Source organism: Salmo salar, chromosome ssa09 (assembly GCF_905237065.1).
Source record: "Salmo salar chromosome ssa09, Ssal_v3.1, whole genome shotgun sequence".
Taxonomy (NCBI): Eukaryota; Metazoa; Chordata; class Actinopteri; order Salmoniformes; family Salmonidae; genus Salmo; species Salmo salar.
The window spans coordinates 48469478-48481644 of NC_059450.1; the positions used below are offsets into that span (position 1 = coordinate 48469478).

Below are 12167 nucleotides of genomic sequence, written 5' to 3' on the forward strand. Positions count from 1 at the left end.
GCAAAATGTGCTTTCACCGAAAAGCTATTTTAAAATCGGACATAGCGAGTGCATAAAGGAGTTCTGTATCTATAATTCTTAAAATAATTGTTATGTTTTTGTGAACGTTTATCGTGAGTAATTTAGTAAATTCACCGGAAGTGTTCGGTGGGAATGCTAGTCACATGCTAGTCACATGCTAATGTAAAAAGCTGGTTTTTGATATAAATATGAACTTGATTGAACAAAACATGCATGTATTGTATAACATAATGTCCTAGGATTGTCATCTGATGAAGATCATCAAAGGTTAGTGCTGCATTTAGCTGTGGTTTGGGTTTATGTGACATTATATGCTAGCTTGAAAAATGGGTGTCTGATTATTTCTGGCTGGGTACTCTGCTGACATAATCTGTTTTGCTTTCATGGTAAAGCCTTTTTGAAATCGGACAGTGTGGTTAGATTAACGAGAGTCTTGTCTTTAAAATGGTGTAAAATAGTCATATGTTTGAGAAATTGAAGTAATAGCATTTCTAAGGTATTTGAATATCGCGTCACGGGATTACACTGGCTGTTGAGTAGGTGGGACGCAAGCGTCCCACTGGCCCAGAGAGGTTAAACGGAAGAAGTTAGTAACCACCAAAGCTCTTCTTAGAGCTGGCCGCCCGGCCAAACTGAACATTTGGGGAAAGGCCTTGGTCTGGAAGTTGACCTTGAACCCAATGGTCACTCTGACAGAGCTCCAGAGTTCCTCTGTAGAGATGAGAGAACCTTCCAGATTGAGAACTGTCTCTGCAGCACTTCACCAATCAGGCCTTTATGGTAGAGTGGCCAGACGGAAGCCACTCCTCAGTAAAAGGCACCTAAAGGACTCTCAGACCATGAGAAACAAGATTCCCTGGTCTGATGAAACCAAAATTGAACTCTTTGGCCTGAATGCCAAGTGTCACCTCTGAAAGAAACCTGGCACCATCCCTACGGTGAAGCATGGTGGTGGCAGCATCATGCTGTGGGGATGTTTTTCAGTGGTAGGGACTGGGAGACTAGTCAGGATCGAGGGAAAGATGAACGGAGCAAAGTACAGCGAGATCCTTGATGAAAACCTGCTTCAGAGCACTCAGGACCTCAGACTGGGGCAAAGGTTTACCTTCCAACAGGACAACGACCCTAAGCACACAGCCAAGACAATGCAGGAGTGTCTTCGGGACAAGTCTCTGAATGTTTTTGTGTGACCCAGCCAGAGCTCAGACTTCAACCGATTGAACAACTCTGGAGAAATAGCTCTCACCCCCTGCCATTCTGGAGGACCTGAGCCCTAGGACCATGCCTCAAGACTACCTGGCCTGATGACTCCTGGCTGTCCCCAGTCCACCTGGCCGTGCTGCTGCTCCAGTTTCTGCTGTTCTGCCTGCTGCTATGGAACCCTGACCTGTTCACCGGACGTCTTGAAGAACAATCTAGCTTTAATGGCCATGTACTGTTATAATCTCCACCTAGCACAGCCAGAAGAGGACTGGCCAACCCCTCAGAGCCTGGTTCCTGTCTAGGTTCAGAGCCTTTCTAGAGAGTTTTTTCTAACCACTGTGTTTCTACATCTGCATTGCTTGCTTTGTGGTTTTAGGCTGGGTTTCTGTATAAGCACTTTGTGACATCTACTGATGTAAAAAAAAGGGCTTTATAAATACATTGGATTAATTGCACAGGAGGAGAGGAAGGTGGAGGGGGAAGGAGGAGGGGGAGAGAGGAAGGAGGAGGGGAGAAAGAGGAAGGAGGAGGGGAGAGGAGGAGGGGGAGAGGAGGAGGAGGGGAGAGAGAGGAAAGAGAAGGGGAGAGAGAGGAAGGAGGAGGGGAGAGGAGAGGAGAGGAGGAGGGGGAGAGGAGGAGGGGAGAGAGGAAGGAGGATGGGAATAGAGGAAGGAGGAGGTGAGAGAGGAAGGAGGAGGAGAGAGAGGGAGGAGGGAAGAGGAGAGGAGGAAGGGAAGAGAGGGGAGGGGAGAAGGAGGAGATGAGAGGGGAGAGGAGAAGGGGAAGAGAGGTGAGGGGAGAGAGGAAGGAGGAGGAGAGGATTGAGGAGGGGAGAAGGAGGTGAGGAGAGGAAGGAGCAGGGGAAGGAGGAGGGTGATTAGAGGAAGGAGGTGGGGAAGAGAGGAAGGAAGAGGGTGATTAGAGGAAGGAGGAGGGGAAGGAGAAGGGTGATTAGAGGAAGGAGGAGGGAAAGAGGAAGGAGGAGGGGAAGAGAGGAAGGAGGAGGTGAGAAGGAGGTGAGGATAGGGGAAGGAGGAGAGGAAGGAGGAGGGTGATTAGAGGAAGGAGGAAGGAAAGAGAGGAAGGAGGAGGGGAGAAGGAGGGAGGGAGAGGGGAAGGAGGAGGGTGATTAGAGGAAGGAGGAGGGAAAGAGGAAGGAGGAGGGAAAAAGAGGAAGGAGGAGGGTGATTAGAGGAAGGAGGGGGAGAGATGAAGGAGGAGGGGAAGAGAGGAAGGAGGAAGGTGATTAGAGGAAGGAGGGGGGAAAGAGAGGAAGGAGGATGGAAAGAGGGGAAGGAGGAGGGTGATTAGAGGAAAGAGGGGGGAGAGGAAGGAGGAGGGGAAGAGAGGGAGGAGGAGAGGGGATGGAGGTGAGGAGAGGAGAGGGGAAGGAGGAGAGGAAGGAGGAGGGTGATTAGAGAAAGGAGGGGGGAAAGAAGAATGAGGAGGGAAAGAGAGGAAGGAGGAGGGTGATTAGAGTCAGGAGGGGGGAGAGAAGAAGGAGGAGGGTGATTAGAGGAAGGGGGAGAGAGGAAGGAGGAGGGAAAGAGAGGAAGGAGGAGGGTGATTAGAGGATGGAGGAGGGTAGGAGGAAGGGAGAAGGAGGAGAGGAGAGGGGAAGGAGGAGAGGAAGGAGGACCTGTAGAGAGGAAGGAGGAGAGGAAGAGAGGAAGGAGGATGGGAAGAGAGGAAGGAGGAGGAGAAAAGAGGAATGAGGAGGAGAGAGGAAGGAGTAGGGGAAGAGATGAAGGAGGAGGGGAATAGAGAGAGGAGGAGGAGGAGGAGAGAGGAATGAGGAGAGTAGAAGACTTGGGTAAAGGCACATTTTTTTGATAGCAGCATCACTTCCTGGTGTCCTGGTGACATCATTTCCTGGTCTGATGAACAGGTAGGAGGAGGAGGAGGAGGAAGGAGAGAGAGAGAGAGAGAGAGAGAGAGAGAGAGAGAGAGACACAGACACAGAAAGGAGAGTGAACGGAGGAGACGTTCAGATTGTCCCTCTTTCCCTCAGTCCTCTGATGTCTGTCAGTATGAAGCTGTTGTGTGTGACTCTGGCTCTCCTCCTCACTGCCAGTAAGAACTGTCCTCTACTTACACACATGACAAACTACACAAATCAGCAGTGTTGAAACTGATATTCTGTGTGTTCAAAGTCAACCTGATCATTGTTCCTGCAACCGTTGAAATTACAGCAATTATTTTAATTTTGTATCACTTTCAGGTTGATACTACTTAATAGATGTTTTAATGTTTTATGTCTTTTTATCTTCACAGATTCCTGTGGCGGTGTAACAGTTAAACAGTCTCCTGTCCTGTCTGTGTGTAGAGAAGGAGATGTGTCAGTCACTCTACAGTGTTACCACGACGACAGCAGCTACTACTACATGTTCTGGTACCGACAGAGAGACAACAACATGAAGATGCTAACATATTCTCTGGGTCAAGGCGTGTGGGAAATAGAACCTCCCTTTGAGAAGGATGTACATTACACCATGAGCAGGCCGGAGCTGACCAGATCCACTCTGGAGATCAAGAACCTGGCGGTTGGAGACGGGGCTGTGTATTACTGTGCTTCCAGTACAGCACGATGACTCAGAACAGATACACTTCCTTACAACAACCCCTAGAAGCTACAGGAGGAGGGGGGAGGGGGGAGAGGGGGAGGGGGGAAGAAACCACACCAGAGAGAAGGGGGAAAGGAGAGGAGGAGAGGAGAGGAGAGTTATTAGTCCTCCTAACCTTTTATTTTAATTGTAGAGGTTTTTTCAATTGTAAAACATGACCAAAAAACAAGCAATAAAGAAGAACAATGTTCTCATGTTGGGGCTTTCCGTCTTCTTCTGGACTTAGGGCTCGTTTCGATCCGCATCGCAGAAGTTCAGCTTTACAGCGTGATTGAAATTGAAAAGCCATGTTCCCGCTTTATCGGAGATTCAGTGAACCACACCAGTCGGCTCAATCGGATCGGAAAAATATACCTTTCAAATTTTGATTGCAGAATCTGTAACGCTTCAGCGTTATGGATTGAATAGAGCCCTAAACCATCTTCCTGTTAATGTTTTTGAATCAGAAAACTGATCTGTTCAGATACGAGTTTTGTGACCTCATACTTGCTGGCCCTAGTCAGTGATTCTATAGTCATATGTTATGTGGTCTGATGAAGCAGATGTTAAACTACAGGACTGTTTTGCTATCACAGACTGGAACATGTTCCGAGATTCTTGTGATGGCATTGAGGAGTACACCACATCAGTCACTGGCTTTATCAATAAATGCATCGAGGACGTCATCCCCACAGTGACTGTACGTACATACCCCAACCAGAAGCCATGGATTACAGGCAACATTCGCACTGAGCTAAAGGGTAGAGCTTCCGCTTTCAAGGTGCGGGACTCTAACCCGGAAGCTTACAAGAAATCCTGCTATGCCCTGCAACGAACCATCAAACAGGCAAAGCGTCAATACAGGGCTAAGGCTGAATCATACTACACCGGCTCCGACGCTCATCTTATGTGGCAGGGCTTGCAAACTATTACAGACTACAAAGGGAAGCACAGCTGTGAGCTGCCCAGTGACACAAGCCTACCAGATGAGCTAAATCACTTCTATGCTCGCTTCGAGGCAAGCAACACTGAGGCATGCATGAGAGCATCAGCTGTTCGAGGCGACTGTGTGATCACGCTCTCCGTAGCCAAAGTGAGTAAGACCTTTTAACCTCTCTGGGCTAGGCGGGACGAATTCGTCCCACCTACGTAACAGCCACTTTAAGCCTGTGGCGCGATTTTCAAAACCTTCAAAATCCTATTACTTCAATTTCTCAAACATATGACTATTTTACAGCTATTTAAAGACAAGACTCTCGTTAATCTAACCACACTGTCCGATTTCAAAAAGGCTTTACAACGAAAGCAAAACATTAGATTATGTCAGCAGAGTACCAAGCCAGAAATAATCAGACACCCATTTTTCAAGCCAGCATATAATGTCACCAAAACCCAGAAGACAGCTAAATGCAGCACTCACCTTTGATGATCTTCATCAGATGACAACCCTAGGACATTATGTTATACAATACATGCATGTTTTGTTCAATCAAGTTCATATTTATATCAAAAACCAGCTTTTTACATTAGCATGTGACGTTCAGAACTAGCATACCCCCGCAAACTTCCGGGGAATTCGCTAACATTTTACTAAATTACTCACGATAAACGTTCACAAAAAGCATAACAATTATTTTAAGAATTATAGATACAGACCTCCTCTATGCACTCGATATGTCCGATTTTAAAATAGCTTTTTGGTGAAAGCACATTTTGCAATATTCTAAGTACATAGCCCAGGCATCACGGGCTAGCTATTTAGACACCCGGCAAGTTTAGCACTCACCATAATCATATTTACTATTATAAAAGTTTGATTACCTTTTGTTGTCTTCGTCAGAATGCACTCCCAGGACTGCTACTTCAATAACAAATGTTGGTTTGGTCCAAAATAATCCATCGTTATATCCGAATAGCGGCGTTTTGTTAGTGCGTCCCAGACACAATCGGGTACGTTTTTTATCCAGCCGTGAAAATACTGCCCCCTAGCCATAACCTGTTGGGGCTACAGGTTAGCAATGAACCCCGAGCCGGGATTGCTAACAAAGCCTTGTTAGCAATCCCGGCTCGGGGTTCATTGCTAACCTGTAAACCTGGAAATTCAAAACATCAAAAATCTAATAATTTCAATTTCTCAAACAATCAACTATTTTACACAATTTAAATGATAAACATCTCCTTAATCTAACCACATTGTTCGATTTTCAAAGAGGCTTTACGGCAAAAGCATAAAGTTAGATTATGTTAGGACAGTACATAGCCACAAAAGTACAAACATCCATTTTCAATTCAAGGTCAGGCGTCACCAAAAGCAGAAACCAGCTTGAATTATGCACTAACTTTTGTCAATCTCCATCAGATGACACTCCTAGGACATTATGTTATACAATACATGCATTTTTTGTTCCATCAAGTTCATATTTATATCCAAAAACAGCATTTTACAGTAGCGTGAAATTCAGATTTTTTCTTCTCTGAAATGCTTCCGGTGAACATAACAAAATTACTATTCGAAAACATTGGTAAATTATAATATTGTCATTCAAAGAATAATATATTATCATCTCGTAATTGCTACCGAATGGCCAGATCTCAAAATAACTTTACTGGGAAATCACATTTTGCAATAAACGGGGTGCTATGCTAAGAACAACAGGCTATGCTATACAGTTAGCATCATCTAAAATCGATAATAACATTGTAAATATCCCCTTACCTTTGATTATCTCCATCAGAAGACAGGCATCCCAGGTCCGGAAGGCATCCCAGGTCCGGAACAAATGTGGTTTCTTTTGACAAAGTTCATAATTTATGTCCAAATAACACCAAGTACTTAGCGTTCATTATGCTCCCACAAAACGTGGTGGGGGACTGTAAAATCAGGCCGAAAAATAAAAAAAACCTAGTAAATAATCTATTTATGTTCGTTCAAACATGTCAAATGTTGTTTAGCATTAATCTTTTGGTCCATTTTTAACGTTAAACATCAGTAATATTTTCACACAACCTATCCTATGTCGAGATAAACAATGAAGACAAAACTCACGTTTCTCAGATTTATGCGCAGGCGCAAAAAAATGAAGTGATGACATGTCAACTTCCTTGGATTCTAATTTGCTCTCTGTTTATCATAGACGCTTCAAACAACTTTATAAAGATCGTTGACATCTAGTGGAAGCCGTAGGTGTTGCGAAATGAATCCTTTCTCACTATGGTATCTATAAAACAATGACACTAAATAGTACAGTCACAAAATTCACATTTTTTTAAATCTATTTTTCACAGGTTTTTGCCTGCAATATGAGTTTTGTTATACTTACAGACACCATTCAAACTGTTTTAGAAAATTCAGAGTGTTTTCTATCCGAATGTGTTAATAATATGCATATCCTAGCTTCTGAGTTGGTGTAGGAGGCAGTTAAAAATGGGCACATATTTTTTTCAAAATGTCTCAATACTGCCCCCGAGCCCCAACAGGATAAGAGGTTAACAGGTCAACATACACAAGGCTGCGGGGCAAAACGGATTACCAGGATGTGTGCTCCGGGCATGTGCTGACCAACTGGCAGGTGTCTTCACTGACATTTTCAACATGTCCCTGATTAAGTCTGTAATACCAACATGTTTCAAGCAGACACAAGAACACAAAGGCAACCTGCCTAAATGACTACAGACCCGTAGCAATCACGTCTGTAGTCATGAAGTGATTTGAAAGGCTGGTAATGGCTCACATCAACACCATTATCCCAGAAACCCTAGACCCACTTCAATTTGCATACCGCCCAAACAGATCCACAGATGATGCAATCTCGCTAAGGATCCTGGGACTAAACACCTCCCTCTGCAACTGGATCCTGGACTTCCTAACAGGCCGTCCCCAGGTGGTGAGGGTAGGTAGCAACACATCTGCCACGCTGATCCTCAACACTGGAGCTCCCCAGGGGTGCGTGCTCAATCCCCTCCTGTACTCCCTGTTCACCTACAACTGCATGGCCAGGCACGACTCCAACACCATCATTAAGTTTGCAGATGACACTACAGTGGTAGGCCTGATCACCAACAACGACGAGACAGCCTATAGGGAGGAAGTCAGAGACCTGGCCAGGTGGTGCCAGGACAACAACAAATCCCTCCTCGTAACCAAGACTAAGGAGATTATTGAGGACTACAGGAAAAGGTGGACCGAGCACGCCCCCATTGTCATTGACGGGGCAGTAGTGGAGTAGGTTGAGAGCTTCAAGTTCCTTGGTGTCCACATCAACAACAAACTAGAATGGTCCAAACACACCAAGACAGTCGTGAAGAGGGCACAACAAAGCCTATTCCCCCTCAGGAAACTAAAATGATTTGGCATGGGTCCTGAGATCCTCAAAAGGTTCTACAGCTGGAACATCGAGAGCATCCTGACTGGTTGCATCACTGCCTGGTACGGCAACTGCTCGGCCTCTGACCGCAAGACACTACAGAGGGTAGTGAGTATGGCCCAGTACATCACTGGGGCTAAGTTGCCTGCCATCCAAGACCTCTACACCAGGCGGTGTCAGAGGAAGGCCCTAAAAATGGTCAAAGACCCCAGCCACCCCAGTCATAGACTGTTCTCTCTACTACCGCATGGCAAGCGGTACCGGAGTGCCAAGTCTAGGACAAAAAGGCTTCTCAACAGTTTTTACCCCCAAGCCATAAGACTCCTGAACAGGTAATCAAATGGCTACCCGGACTATTTGCATTGTGTGCCACCCCCACCCCTCTTTTTACACTGCTGCTACTCTCTATTTATCATATATGCACAGTCACTTTAACTATACATTCATGTACATACTACCTCCCGCACAGTGACTAACTGGGCTATCTGCATTGTATCCCAACCACCACCCGCCAACCCCTCTTTTACGCTACTGCTACTCTCTGCTCATCATATATGCATAGTCACGTTAACCATACCTACATGTACATACTACCTCAATCAGCCTGACTAACCGGTGTCTGTATGTAGCCTCGCTACTTTTATAGCCTCGCTACTGTATATAGCCTGTCTTTTTACTGTTGCTTTATTTCTTTACATACCTATTGTTCACCTAATACCTTTTTTGCACTATTGGTTAGAGCCTGTAAGTAAGTATTTCACTGTAAGGTCTACACCGGTTGTATTCAGCGCACGTGACAAATAAACTTTGATTTGATTTGAATGTGACGATAATCCATACAATCTCCATTGATTGGATATCATAAGTGTAAACAGTTGTTCAGATGTTAGGGTACATTCACCACTATGCTACACTTCTCCCTAAGGCCGAAGCCACATGGGATTCCCGCTGGAGGCGGAGTTACTGTGGATGTGTTTTTCAAAAACAAAATTTTACTGATTGATCAATTTAATGATAAATCAAACCTGTATAGGCTATTTGGGAATTAAACTTTAATTAACCTGAGAAGTTGCTTCATCTAGGTTAGTTGGAAAAAGTTTACAGTGTCTCATTTAGAAAACTATCAATTTGGATATTATTTAAAAGATCCACTTGATAATGTAAGTCTGGCAACTTTACTTATTAGTTCAATTGAATGAGACATCGATATCCTCTGGATATCGTAAGTGACCACTTGGGTGTCAATGATAGCATACGCTGAAATCAAACGGAAGTACAAAAGGGCAGGACTTCCGTTCCGCAAGGCGGAGGAATTTCAATGTGGCACAAGAAACAAAATGGCTGTTTTCCCTTTGTTAGCTTAGCATCTCGTGCAAGCTAATCCTACTTTGTGCATTTGGCAGGCATAACATAGGATTCTCTTGGCAAGGGAAAGGTTTTACTCATAACATATTATGTTCAAACCCTTTTCGGCGTTATTTGACGATGTTTTAACCAGAACTTGCGGCAAACAACGAAATGCACCATGGTCTACTCGCGTGGAAACGCGAGAGAGACAGAGAGATAATTATCGCTGGTCAAGCTAATATCTACTCAATTTCAATTGGCTGGCTTATGACCGAGCCTATCCGCGTCTGAAACGCACGAGGCAGAAATAGCCCTGCGTTTCACCAAACGCACTATTTCTCAGATTCCTCTAATTAGCTTTATCATACAGAAATGTATAGCTTACGCTACCCACTGACCACGTCAGAGAACCACACGGGGAAGGCCGTCTTCAGCACACACACCACCAATAATTCTCGTCTACAACTCCCATAATGTGTATAATAAACTTGGTATATTATGTAATCTGCTTTCCAATTTTATATTGATTGAATCAAAATGAAAAGTGTCATCCTATTTTAGATGCCTCACACGGGGCACCATATGTCGTGTCTTTGGATATGCCGGATTAAGTGATATGACATGCTATTCTATAAAATCCTTTCTCTGTAATTAATATTACTAAAGTCGGGGCACCACGAAATAATGTTTATAGAGCTGTTATCTTTAATAAATTCTTAAAACCTGGTAATCTTTTACATCAGTAGCAGTCAATATTTAATCCTCACCTTATTTAGTCTCATCTGAAAGTTGTAAAAAATTCTTGGTTATCTTCACAAACCCTGGCTAACAAGTTGAATCAGCAATACAAAATTTGGTTTAATTATTTATTTACTAAATACCTATCTAATCACACAGAATTACATAAACACAGAATGAATTGACGGACCTGGTGAACGGAGCCGATATAGCGGCTGGTTACACAAAGAAAGGGGGGGGGGTTTGAGTGAAAGAGCGGGAAGAACAAAGGGAGAAGCTATGTCTCTATCGGGCCATAGGCAGCTATGCTATTGTAAATACAGTATCTTATGCATTCTAAATTACCGCCCATTTGAAAAAGGAAAATGCAAAAAATATTTACTCTGAGCTGCGCTTCGATCGGTTGGTCGTAGATGGGAGGCCGGGTTGTCCTTTGAAGAATGTCTGATGGTAGAATGAATACTTGGTAGTACTGCCGTCGTGTGGTAGAACGGATACTCTGTCCGTCCTCTCCTAGCCGACGTCTACAGTTGCTGCGCTAACGCAACGGCTAGGAGGTATCACTACTTTAGTGAATAAGAGTTTAAAGTTCATACCAAGTTACCATGCTATATGCCCATGCTATATTCTAGCTGGTATAGTCGAAATTCATCCTTCCGGCATATAGGTTGTCACCTTCACATTGAAATTCGATGCTAATTTCGTTAGCTTCTCTAAGGTTGGCTTAGTTCTGTACGTGGTTTTTGTCCTTTGTCCAGGTTATTATCTGAGCCCTTTTAAAGTAGGACCATCGCCCTAACGTCCTCGGAACAGAAAGTTACATTTTCGTCAAGGGGCTTATATAGGATTGGGAGAGAGGGCCGTTTCATAGTTTAACCCAGTGTCTGTTCACATGGGCGGGGCCTCTGAGTGAGCAGAGTGGTGTTCTTCTGACAAACCGTTCTCTCATTGAGAAGCTAAAAATTACATTTCATCTTTCACAAATAGTTTCATATTTAAACATTTAAATTGCACAACAATTCCATGTGAATCTGATAACTAGAATGTGTCGACTTTCCAAGATACAGTTTATGTCATCCTGTCATTAGTAGTAATGTCTCAGACAACAACTGATCTGACATCATATTCATTAAGTACCAACGCATATTTTCAACTGGTTGGATTACCGAAATATGGTTCCGTTTCCCATCTTTTGATGTCACCAGACTCTCCATGTTAACAAAGGGATTTTCAATAGTCACATTGGTAGAGTAGAGAGAGGAAAAAGGGGAAAGGTATTTATGGGGGTCATAAACCTCCCCCCATCAGGCCAACATCATGACAACAGTGACACCCGAACCACAGAGAAGTTGTCAACAGAGACACCCGAACCACAGAGAAGTTGTCAACAGAGACACCCAAACCACAGAGAAGTCGTCAACAGAGACACCCGAACCACAGAGGAAGGATTCATTATGACCACTTCCTTCCATTTGAAAATTCGAGAAACCATGAGGGAACGCTAACTAGTTACATGGGAGCTAACAGGCTAATATTTAAACATGAACATTTATTTAGATATTACATTTTTGTTGAATGAGAAACAGAAAATGATAGAATAGAATTATGATTACTGATCATACAGTCTCAGTCAAAGTGAAAATGTAGCATGTCTTCATTGGGGGATCTATTTTATCTATGTTGGGCTGTGATATCGTTCTCCTGTCCAGACTACTCGTCACCGCTAGCGTACCTAGTGGCACAAGTTATTAGCTAGCTATATAACGTTATATCTTGACAACACTGACGCTCAATATATTTGGTTAAATTCTTAACAATATTCACAATTGAATTCAGAACAGAATGCTTTAATAGTATTTGTTTATGTTGTAGCTAGGTAACTGTTGTTAGC

At 43.8% G+C, this 12167-nt stretch overlaps 2 gene segments (V, D, J or C); both read left to right on the forward strand.

The window, feature by feature from the left end:
• Positions 1-12167, forward strand: part of LOC123744629 (T-cell receptor beta-2 chain C region-like) — a 581570-nt gene that overhangs the window by 552856 nt on the left and 16547 nt on the right. Inside the window, 1 exon segment of the C gene segment in view lies at positions 4953-4961. Within this exon segment, the coding sequence occupies positions 4953-4961 (9 nt within the window).
• On the forward strand, positions 3176-3840 carry LOC106611482 (T cell receptor beta variable 6-6-like). The segment is given in 2 exon segments: positions 3176-3297; positions 3499-3840. Coding segments are annotated over 2 exon segments (372 nt in total).